At 39.8% G+C, this 12,357-nt stretch overlaps 1 protein-coding gene across 1 annotated transcript in view; it reads right to left on the minus strand.

The window, feature by feature from the left end:
• Positions 1–12,357, minus strand: part of WDFY4 (WDFY family member 4) — a 561,873-nt gene that overhangs the window by 369,440 nt on the left and 180,076 nt on the right. Inside the window, exons 19-23 of the mRNA XM_006874619.1 lie at positions 10,400–10,631; positions 8,856–9,001; positions 7,423–7,534; positions 5,845–6,035; positions 284–436 (exon numbers count right to left, since the gene is read on the minus strand). Coding sequence (XP_006874681.1) covers positions 284–436; positions 5,845–6,035; positions 7,423–7,534; positions 8,856–9,001; positions 10,400–10,631 — 834 coding nt within the window. The remainder of the gene's footprint in view (positions 1–283; positions 437–5,844; positions 6,036–7,422; positions 7,535–8,855; positions 9,002–10,399; positions 10,632–12,357) is intronic.

The raw sequence follows: 12,357 nt of genomic DNA on the forward strand, positions 1-12,357 counted from the left end.
CTCATCTTTCTTCCACAGAAGGGCTGGTAGTTTCAAACTGCTGACCTTGAAGTTAGCAGCGTGACTATAACCACCAGAGCTCCTTTAGCCCAAGCATGGTAGGATTTAATTACAAACCAAAACCAATGACTCCAAAGCCTTTGTGGGTTTCCTTCTACTCATCATGGCTAATAAGGGAAGATGATTTCCTGCATTTAAATGGAGTTCCAGAATTTCCTACCATATTTTACCATCACATACATGTTCGTTCTTCCTAATGACTAAAGATCAGTTTCCAGTTTACCTCAAAATTGCAAAGGATGTGCTGGAAGACACCAACATTAGCAATAGCAGATGATCGGAAGCCAAGTTCTGCAGTGCCAGTAATTGAGAGGATTAGTTGAAATATTCTATGGTTTAGCAGTGAGGTCTTTTTTCTCAGCAAAAACGCCATTATCTGAAACGATTAAAGCACAAAGGGATTTCCTCATAAACTCATTTTTAGAATCCTTTTTCTTTTCTACCTGCTTGTACCTACCAACATGTAGGGTCAGTTCAGTCTACCATCCTTTGTTCCTATGCTGTCATAAATTAATTAATTAATTAATTAAAGCAAGCCAGCCTGTACCAACTTCTGTAGTTCCTTTCCCACCAGCATCCACTTCTCTGTGCTTGTATGGAATGACCTCTCATGGGGTGGGGGGAGCAGGGAAGCTTCTGCTCCTTTCTTAATCTTGTCCCTTTGATTTCCAGAAAGCCACCCTCTTTTGGTTTCTTCCTATTGTCCTAAGTGCTCTTTCACATTTTGCTTAACTGGATCTGACATCTGTAGCCAACCAAGAAACAACTGCCTAACTATGAGTTTTCCTACACTTGCCAACTTATGGCTATTGTCACCAGATGGGTCCTTATCATGTGCCTGGTCCATCCTAGGATGGAAACCCTGGTTTGCCACAATGGACCTAGTTGCCTATATTCGTCTCTGAGAATAACACAACAGATCCCAGTACATCTCATGTCTCTGTTGATCTTGCCCAAAATTTAGACTTCTCAACCTTCGTTGGATGCTAGAGTCACATTCATGAGACTTCTGAATTCTCATTCATCTCATCTGGATTTCCCAATCATGTCATCTTAATTCCTTTTTATGATATCTAGATTCTCATCCATATAATCTGCATTCCCTACCACATCTTCTGGATTCACATCCATGTCACCTAGATTATCATCCATATCATCTGGATGCCCAGCCATGCCATCTTAACTCTCATCCATATCATCTAGGCTCTCATTCATATAACCCACTCTTCTGTTACCTACCCATGGATCCCCATCACTCACTGCTCTCCCAGACATTATCTTTCAATGTGCCCTGGAAAGCCTTGCTCTGGGAGCAGTAGATACTAAATGAGCTTCCAAAACACTAGTCACTTTCTTACCATTTCTGAAATTTGTCTGACTCTTACCCAGACCTTTGTTGTAATGACTGAGCATGACTTGAAAAAAATCACACACTCAAGCTGACTGGTTTCATTTTACATTAATTTGCCCTGGTAAGCCAACTAGATTTTTCTAGTCAACTGGTTTTCCTTTTTTTAAAAAATTTTTTATTGTGAATTGAATGATAGTTACATGGAAGAACATCAGCTTTACATTCATCCTATCGTATTTGATTTCATTACAATGACCACAATTTCCTCCATGCATCATCATTCAACAACAATTGCTTCCATTCCCTCTGGGTATTTTTTTTCTTTTTGGATGTACACTGAAGCACTCAGGAACAATATAACCATTCAAACAACCAAAGGGTACACCCTGCAAACCTGTGCCCCTGCCAGCACACAGCCCTTCTCTCTCCTTGAGTCCTCCACCGCTCCATCTCTCCTCATCATCATCTCTGCCTCCATCTCTGGCGTCTCTGCTTCTCTGGATAGGGTCCTGCACTCCACTCTTCTCCCTTGATGGTCCCAGGGTCCTCTGCTCCTGGACTGCAAGATCAACCACTCCCCTCCTTTTGTTACAAAATGTCTACCTTTACATTTGCAACAATCGCAATCAGTCCTGATAGCAATTATTCACTATTGAACCACAAGAATCTTATCCCCATATCCTTTCACCAGCCCCATCTAGACAGGTTAGGAACCACTCAAACTGGTTTTCTTAATCCTAAAGATGATTTAATCTCCTCCACTCTCTCCCCAAAGCTCCATTATTTCCATCACTCTATTTTCAGCAAATAACTTATATGTCCTACTCTGTTACAGAGATAGAAAGAACCCTTCAGACATCAATATTCTTGGTTTCCTATCACAAATCACAAAAGAGTGCTTGTAATTACATTCTTTCCCATCACAAGCAGGAGTCCTACATACCACAACTTTGGTCCCTACATAGTCCCATCACCTCCTCAGGGATGCTGCTCTTTTGTCAAGCTATTCTCTCTTAGCTTCACCCATCTCTATCCTAAATAATTTCCTTCCACATACAAATATGCTCAAATGGTCTCATTTTAAGATTCACTCTCTCTGACCCTATTTCCTGATTTTTCTTCACAGATAAACTTTTGGAAAGCATTATAAACACACTCTGGCTCCACATCATCATCTTCCTGTACAATCCACTTCAGCTGGTTGCTGCCTCCCACCCTCAGTCCTTGGAAAGGTCATTAATGATGTTCAGGAGATCAAATCTAATCATGACATCTCTACTCTTATTATTATTATTTTTGCTTTATTATTTATCAGTATTTAACATTGTTTGGCCAAATTATCCTTCTTGAAACATTTTCAATTCTTTTGGTTTGCTTGACAAAACTTTCTTTAGGTTCTCTTCCATCCTAATCACTTTTGTTGGGTTTTAATCTGTATCATTATTTCTTAGTGACTCCTCCTCAGCCCTCCGCTACTTACCCTTTTCTCTGGCTTTTTTTTAAAAAATTCAATTTCTTTGATTAAATAGCATCCTCATGATGCTGATGACTCTCAAATTTTAATTCCAGTACAGCTTACCCCTCTAAGCTTTGGAGCCATTAATCCCACTTGATGTTCTAACTTTTTAATAATGTGTCTTCCTTTCTGTATGCAGCACTCTCTGACCACATCACATTGCCTTCTCTGCAACATCACCTGTCCAATAGCCTCAAAAAGATCCTGAGTCTTTCTAGGTCAGAAATAGTTACATGCAATGTTGTGATTCTAACCCAGTCACCTGTTCAAATCTCCCCTTTGACTCTATCATTAATAAAAGTTGTTCTAAAGCATAAGTCATACATTTTCCCTGTTTGAAACTTTCCTATGACTCCCCATCACCACTGAGATAAAACTCACACACCTTGGTGTGGCAGAATTCTGACTGAGCTTGCTTGGCACTGCTCCATAGCTTATAATTTCTCTATGACTCTACAGGTATCTATTTCTAGATCTCTTGGGTCCTTCCCTTGGGCGTGTTTTTAAGTTGAGTCTGCACCACTAACTTATTAAGATAAGCCATCCTATAAAACGAAGTGTCTTTTAGTCTGAGAATAGGATGATAAATAAATTTGATAAAAATAATATACAGAACAGTCCTAATTGTTTAAGGAGATCAGAATTTATGGGATATAGTAATTGCATAGCAACAGATAGTGATATTTTGTTATGGGAATCATGAACATTTTATTGAATTTTCATTTATATCAAAATTATGTTGGCAATTGTCTTATTTCATCTTTCTAGATATACCGATCAGAATGAAACTTTATATATTTTTAGGGATGCTCTAAATAATTACCATAATCTCTTATCACAGCAGATATTCATGTGCTGATTTTGAACAAACCCCATTACTCCTATTCTTAATAATATAATTAAATAAAAGTTTTATGTGCTAAGAGCCCCAATTCTTGAGTATTAATATCAATATTGACCAAAACAAAGGATATAAATTCAATCATTATGAATCTAGCACAGGACCTGGCAAGATATTGTTGTGCTGTTCATTTGGCTGCCATAAGTCAGAACTAAATTGATGGCAACTAGCAACAAGATAAACCCAGCTATCACCTTTCCTTTCTCTATTCCCAAATGTTTACTTGGTGTCAGTAGTGAATAAGAAACAACCCAGACCTTTGGAAGATTTAGGAGCTACTGGAAATACGTGGGATAACAGTGGAAGTACAGTCTGAGAACAGTTAGAATTGGAGGTGCAGAGAGCCCAGGAGACAGCTCACATTTAGTTGGGAGGTTACGGAAAGTATCACCTTTACCCTTCTAACTTAACTTGGGAAGAGAAGAAGAAATTTATCTGGGGAGAGATGAAGATGGCACTACAAAGTGAGGCCACATGCACACAGAGTTGCCCCATGTGCTGACTGAGCAATTTATGATGTCCAGGATTTGGGAAAGCAAGAGCTCAGGGTATGAAATACTGGTTGGATGGGAGATGGGTCTGGAAGGATAGATTGAGGTCTAGTTTTTAAAAGCCTACAATCGCAGTCTAAGGAATTTTGGATATTGTATCAGTGATAAGGTAGTTTTGAAGGGTTACATTAGAGAGAATTATTATCAGATCTGAAATGTAGAATGATAAGGGAAGTCAGGAAGAAGACATTTGTTATACAAGTGAAGGGATGTGCCTTATATACCACCATACAACTTCCTTCTGCTCAGTTACTGACCTGGGGACCAAAGAGATAGGAAGATCATAAAATGAGTTACTTGAGGGCAATGACCACATCTTACCTGACTTTATGCCTAGCACCTAATAGCAACAATCACAATAAATAAACTAATTGCAGTGACCGTGGATAGTCCCTCTTTTACACACTCACTCACTCACTCATCACAATACCCCTATGAATTTTTGTTGTTGTTGTGTGTCCTTAAATCACTTCCAACTCATAGTGACACTGTATAGATGTCCAAGTGACTGGGAGGTTTGAACTTCTGACCTTGCGCTTACCAGTCCAATGCTTATCCTAAAGCACCACACCTGGGATCCCTATGAGTTGTTGCTGTTGTTATTAAGTGCCATCGAGTTAGTTACAACTCATAGTGACCGTGTACAGGGGTTCCAAGAGTGGCTGGTGGATTTCAACTGTCAACTTTGTGGTTAGTAGTCTAATGTTTATTCTACAGCACCACACCAGCACTCTCCTATGATTTGTTGTTGTTAAGTGATGTAGAATTGGTTCCAACTCATAGTGACCCTGTATAGGGTTTCCGAGGAGAAGCTGAAGGGTTTGAACTGCCAACCTTGCGAATCACAGTCTAGTGTTGATCCTACAGTGTCACATCAGAATAATTATGATTAAGATAATGCTATGATTAAGAGCTGCTATTATCCCCATTTATATATTAAGGAACAGAGGCTCAAAGAATTTAAGAACTAGCAATGACTATTCATATTTATTGTAGGTCAGACATGAACTAATCCTCACTATATCCCTATGATATGAAAGCTATGATAGTTAATGCCATACAGTTGCAAAAGCTGAGACACAGACAGAGTAAGTATCTTATTGAAGGTTAAAGAGCAAGTTAACAGAAGGACAGATTTAAATCCAGATCATTTGTATCCAGGGTGTGGGCCCTTAACCATCAAGCTAGACTCAAAGAGGGAAAACCAAAATGATTTTTAATTCAGTGAAAGGTGCTAATAGCCACAGTCAGTGAGCCTCACCGATCTGAACTGCCCTCCTCTCTGGTTGGTGGTCACCTAACCATGCTCTGTGTGATGTTGGTCTCAGGACCCAAGAGCTTTTGGTGTCTTTCCTAACAAGTCCCACTGGAGGGACTGTCCAGTGGGGTAAAAGAAGCTCTTCCCTGCTCTTCAGGGAGACACCCTCTTGGGGCACCCCAGGCTCAGGTGGGAGGATCACATTACCTGGTACCCAGAGATATGCCACATTAGGCGGTCACACATGGCATTGCTGGTCAGGACCGAGTGCAGAACTTTCACAGCTGCATACATCATGTGGTCATCTGTTGCTAGGGACATGAGGCCCAGGAGGATGGCAGGTCCTCCAATGAAATCCAGACTTCTAGCTGCAGGGCTGGAATGAAACACTCTCATCCCTGTTGGGATGAAATCAAATATCATCAGTAAGGCCTAGATTCACTGCCATGGACAATCCTGCAGCAGCATACACAGCAGATGAGGGGCCAGTGCCACTGTCAGTACACACGGTACAGATTAAGTGTGAGCTTATGAAAGTCTCAGGTCTAACACTTTCTAAGAGATACTGCAAAGAGTCCTTTAGAGGCTGAAACAGCCCAGAAAATTTTGGATCAGCTTTCATAATGCTACAAGTATTTCCAGGCACCAAACACTGCTGAAAAGGTAGGCAGTAACTAGAGAAAAGACATTGAAGTTGAAGATTGCCTCATGGAGCCCTCAAGTAGTAAGAAGCTGACTGTAAAGGCACAGTCACATTCCAACTAGGAGGCCGGTCCTAGGAGTGGACTTTTCATTCTTTGCCTTTTGTCTGGAATGCTGAATAGCCAGACTCTCTCTGAGTTCAGTTTCCTTATTGTTCTGATGGCTCTGGCTCCTGCCTGCTCTCTAGATCCCAATGGGTTGAGTCCTTTGCTCTGTCCAGATTGCACAGTAACAATCAGTCTCTGGCTGTTGTTTTCTCTTACTCAAGGCTAATGGCCCTCTATGCTCATTAAATGGGCTCCCATTGGGCTTAGACTCCAGTTGTGTTAATAGTTTAATTCACTTCCAATATGTCCTGTATGGTAATATAAACTGCATTAAATTGTGTGTCCCCCAAAAGAAATGTACAAGTCATAATCCCATATCTGCAAATCTGACCTTAATATGGCAATGAAGTCATAAGTAGGGTGGGTTCTAAACCTAATCTCGTCTGTACGGCATCTTATTACAAAAGCAGGTTAGACACAGAAACACACACAGGGGGAGATAAATGCCATGTGAGGACCTGTCTACAAGTAAAGGAACAACAAGGATTGCTCCCAGACGATGTTGTTGTTAAGTACCATCAAGTCAGTTCTGATTCATAGCAGCCCTGTACAGGGTTTCTGAGGAGCAGCTGGTGGGTCTGAATGCCAACCTTGCAGTTCTAACCAACTTTGTGGTCCGGTGCTTCTCCTACACCAGAACCCTATCAGAAACTAGGAACCAGGAAAGAGGCTCACAGGGAACAAACATGACAAAGACCTTGATTTGCACTTTTAGCCACCATAACTGAAAATAAATTTCTGTTCTTTAAAGTCACACATGTGTGGTATTTTTTGTTATAGCAGTGCTAGGTAATTTAGATACTGATCTCCATGTTCGTGGATCACCTCTTAGCTTGACTATAAGCCTGACCCTCAGCATCCTGACTCTCCTATATGCATTGCCCTGCCTGTCACTCCAGAATCCCCAGGCTGCACAAGTAATGACCACAAAAGCCCTTATTCTCAAAGAGTAGTAAAGGTTCTCATCTGTGCATACCTAGTTGGCCCACAGCAACTGCTCCAATTGTCCGAAGAGAGCCCGAGAGGTGACCAGCACAATTTCTTAGCAAGAATACAGGTGTGGCACTGTCACGGGATGAAATGTCCATCTAGAGAAATTGGCAATGATTAGTTCTAAGAAACTTCTCCAGGCAGGAAAAGGTCTTATGCATGAAGTTCTATTGGCATTCAGGAAGTGGTGACCAGCGAATGGATAGAATTTAACCCATGTCAGGGAAACAGAGCCAAAATTTTATTCATGTGCCTTGCCTCCAAAGCTATAGCCAAATCATAGAACGTACCATAGGTTGTGGTGGTGGAGGGCAGTTCCAACTCATAGCCACCCTGGATAGGGTTTCTGAGGCTGTAAATCTTTACAGGAGCAGAAAGCCTCATCTTCTACAGAGTAGCTTGTAGATGAGAACTGACAACCTTGCAGTTAGTAACACAAATGGTAACCCACGGGGTTAAAGGGGTTCCACCTATATCTCATGTGCTCACTGTGAGGCATCAGTGAGAACAAGAAGGCCTGGGACCACTGGAAGTGAGAAAGTGCTATTAGAAAAGGGCTGCCACCTTCACATTCTGATAGCATCCAGCCTCTGCAAGCATGTCTTTTCTGCCTGCAGAAGGGCAGGAAAATGAAAATTCTGACCTCCTCCAAAGAGGTAAGGTAAGGTAGGCACTGTACTCAGCTGGTTCTAGTCCCTGGCCTCTGTCCTCAGTAAACAGAGATGACACTCTGTCCAAAAGAGTGGAGACAATAAAACAAATAAGCTCGAATTCACCAGCACTCAGCAGAAGAGCTTTATATGCAAAAATTAGTAAAAAAACAAAAAAAAGCTTGTTTGTCCACAAATGCATCTGCTTGCTATTTTGCAAGTTTGCTGTTCTTAAAAAACAACAACAAAAATCATACAAACTCAAAGAAAACTGTTTTTAAGTCAGTAGCACCCAGAAAAAGGGCAGTGGGAAGCTCAATAGTGTTCTCAGGCTATAAAGCACTTATCAAATATTCCATTTGTTCTTGCTGTATCTGAAGAGCACTTACTTTCTCTTCTGAGTGATTACAAACAAAAAATTCAGTTTTGGGAGATGCTAATGGTGGGGAGACAAGAACATCTTAACAAATGAATTGGAAAGCATGCCTATGTGTATCTGCCTATATAAATATTTGCATGAATTAATATTTGCTTAAGCACTAAAAGCTGAAGCAAGCCATAAGATCAAGATTCAAATGTTGTTGTTGTTGTTAAGTGCTGTCGAGATGATTCCAACCCATAGCAACCTTGTATAGTGTTTCCAGGGAACAGCTGATGAGCTTGAACCACTGACCTTGCAGTTAAAACGACTTTGCAGTCTGATGCATTAGCCCACAGCGCCACACCATGACTCCCGATATGGAGTAGCAAATGAAGTTTGAAGGTGTACCTCTTTGGCTATCAGACGGCTGTCCACCTCGTTGTAAGTGTGTCTTATGTCTACCACACTGGTGATGGATGAGCTGTCTACATGAAGTCCAAATGAAACCCTCTCCTCCGCAACAAGAGGCATAGCTTCACCATTAGTGTCTTCTCCTAAAATAACAAATGTTTCATCTTTGCTCATTTGGACTCACATCTTACTGAGAAGGAAATCAATATTTAGAACATTATTCCTACTAAGAAAATTAATAGTCAAAAGAAAATGTTTGTATGCTATATGCTGTATATTTTGTCCCCATCTGTATTTCTCTGACATAAAAAAAAAAAAAAAAAAAAAAAAAAAAAAACTATGGGGAAATCTAACAAGATCAACCCTAGTATAAAACGAAAAAGGGTGCTTCAGATATAGGGATATGAGAGCTTAAAGCATCTATCAAAGATATAACTCCACCACTGAAGCCAAAAAGCTACATGACAAGAAAGCCAGCTTACAAAAAAGGAAATAGGCTAGTCTGAAAGGGCTAGGCTTTTCCAAGAACTGAGCCCCTAGGTTAACAAAAGAATATATACTACCAGGAAGCATGGCATAAAAATGTTGCTAGCCTCCATCGTATCAGCCCCTGAATCACGTAGACCCATACACAACAGAATGAAATACTGCCTGATCCTCTACCTACCCCATGGTAGTTTGTATATTATACCATTGTGATCCATATGGTTTTCATTGCTTGGTTTTTCAGAAGTAGCTCACTAGACCATGCTTCCTAGTCCATCTTATTCTAGAAGCTCCACTGACACTTGGTCATCATCATAGTACCACTCAACCGTCCACTGGTAGATGCGTGGATGGTGGCATGGCTGTGCATTAGAAGCATTAGTCAGAAATGGAACCCAGACCTCACATATGGAAGATGAGAATTCTCTACCACTGAAATCTCTGGCATGAAAAGAAAATCAGTGAGACTTTGTCTAGACCTAAAATTGTCACATTAGCTCTTATAGAACAGTGTCATTTGCCACAGGAAATGAGGTTCAAGGCAAACACTCAAAAGTTGTTCAGACTCCCTTCACTATGCCCAAGGCTTCCTACGTCAGTTCATGTATCATTCTCCTCCAACGAGAACTGACCCTTTGACATGACAGAGCACAAAGAGCAATGCTCCCTACTACAACAGTCAGCAATCAATAATGAAAATGTGGATTTTTGTCTGACTGTTTAATAATTGAAGACAATAGTATACTTTAGTTAAAAAGTTCCCTCATTAAAAGAAATGTAACTTATTTATTTATCTCATTCTCTTTCTTTGCTAATGGTATTACCCACTCACCCTCCTCCATTAGCTGCACTGGAGTTGAAACCTAATAGATACTGTCATTTCCTTTTCCTCGGCTTTTTGTGTTGGGTTGTAAATATATAATGATTCAATTACAAGGTATTTCCTAATGACTGACCTGTGCTGAGTTTATTCTTTATAAATATACTATAAATAACTGAATATTCACTTAAAAAATAGTATCAGCAAGAATATTATAAATTAAAACACCCCATACCTTGGGCATGTATAGCTTGAAAGTTACCACAGTATCTTGGGCCAAGTTTATTCATAACTTCTAAAATTTCCATTGAGATGGCTTCTTCAAATAGGTATGTAGGGCCAAGACGCCAGATCAATGGAGATTTTTGCTTCCAAATCCGAGGAGTGCCAATATATCCATACACATCTACAAATGAAGATGGATCCATTGAAAGGAAAGGTCCTGGGAGGGCCTGAATGTACAACATCTGTTAAAATAAAAAGGAAGGCAGTATTGAGCCTCATTATTAATCAAATAAATATAGACTGATAGAACTGATTATTGTTAAGTGCCATCGAGTCGGTTCTGGCTCATAGTGACCCTGTATGGGCTTCTGAGGAGCGGCTGGTGAGTTTGAACTGCTGACCCTGTGGTTCAAACCAACCTATGGTCTATTGCTTTATCCCACAGTGCCACACCAAGACTCTGATATAACTGATATTAGGTGCTTATTCTTCTCTTAAAGTAAAAACTAAATTTGTCTAAGTAAATAAATAAACACACAAATAATTCTCAAACCTGAGAAGTTTGTGGCAAAACAGTTTACAAAATGATAGGTAGGAGTAAAAAGCAGAGACTGTAACTTTGGGAAGAAATTTGATAAGAAATATTAAGAAGCATGATTATGTTTGTGTTTTTTGGCCATCATTCCACTAACAACTTAAATGTCCACATTTGTGCACTAGTATTGGCACATTAATACAACTTGATGTATTATAAAGAATTACAAACATAAAGATCACAAAGGAAGATACGTTGCTGTTGGTGGTGGTGGTGTTAGGTGCCATCAAGTCAGTATCATCTCATAAAGACCCTATGCACAACAGAACAAAACTCTGCCCGATCCTGGACCAACCTCACAATTGGCAAAGTGGCAGCATCAGTGCGCTCAAGTGTGGCAACAATTGCTGTTGTTAGGTGCCATCAAGTTGGTTCTGACTCACAGTAACTTTATACACAACCAAACGAAATACTGCACCATCCTTATGATTGTTGTTACATTTTGAACCCATTGCTGCTGCCATTTTGTTAATCTATCTTGTGGGGAGACTTCTTCCTTTATGCTTAACCTCCACTTTAATAAGCATGATGTCCTTCTCCAGCTACTGATTCCTTGTAGATGTGTATGGATATATTGGCACCCCTCGAATTTAAATTCAATTAGTCCTCAAATTGAAATCTTTGCTCTTGAATGCTTTAAAGAGATCTTGTGCAGCAGATTTTCCTAATGCAATATATCATTTGATTTCTTGACTGCTGCTTCCATGAGAATTGATTGTAGATTCAAGCAAAAGGAAATCTTTGACAACTTCAATCTTTTCTCCATTTTTTTTATTATTATTATTTATTTATTCAGTTGTGAGGGCTTTTGTTTTCTTTATATCAGTAATCTGTGCTGAAGGCTGTAGTCTTTAATCTTCATAAGTAAGTATTTTAAGTCCTCTTCACTTTCAGCAAACAAGATTGCATCAGCTGCATAGCACAGGTTGTTAATGAGTTTTCCTCCAAACCTGACGCCATGTTCTTCTTCATATAATCCATCTTCTCAGATTATTTGCTCAGAATACAGAATGAACTAAGTATGGTGAAAGAATACAACCTTAGCTCATACCTTTCCTTATTTTGTGATATGTGATAATGATATTAGTTGATAATTTCCACATTCTGTTAAGTCACCTGTCTTGGGTATGCACACAAATATGGATCTCTTCAAAATGGTTGACCAGATAGCTGTCTTTCAAATTTCTTGGTATAGGTGAATGAGTACCTCCAGTACTTCATCACTTTATTGAAAAAAATCAATTTGTATTCTGTTAATTCTTGGAACTTTGTTTCTTGTCAATGCCTTCAGTAACAGCTTGGACTTCTTCCTTCAGTAACGTCAGTTCTTTATCTTATACTACCTCATGAAATTGTTGAGTATCGACCATTTC

This window comes from Chrysochloris asiatica, unplaced genomic scaffold (assembly GCF_000296735.1).
Source record: "Chrysochloris asiatica unplaced genomic scaffold, ChrAsi1.0 scaffold00289, whole genome shotgun sequence".
In the NCBI taxonomy this organism is placed as follows: Eukaryota; Metazoa; Chordata; class Mammalia; order Afrosoricida; family Chrysochloridae; genus Chrysochloris; species Chrysochloris asiatica.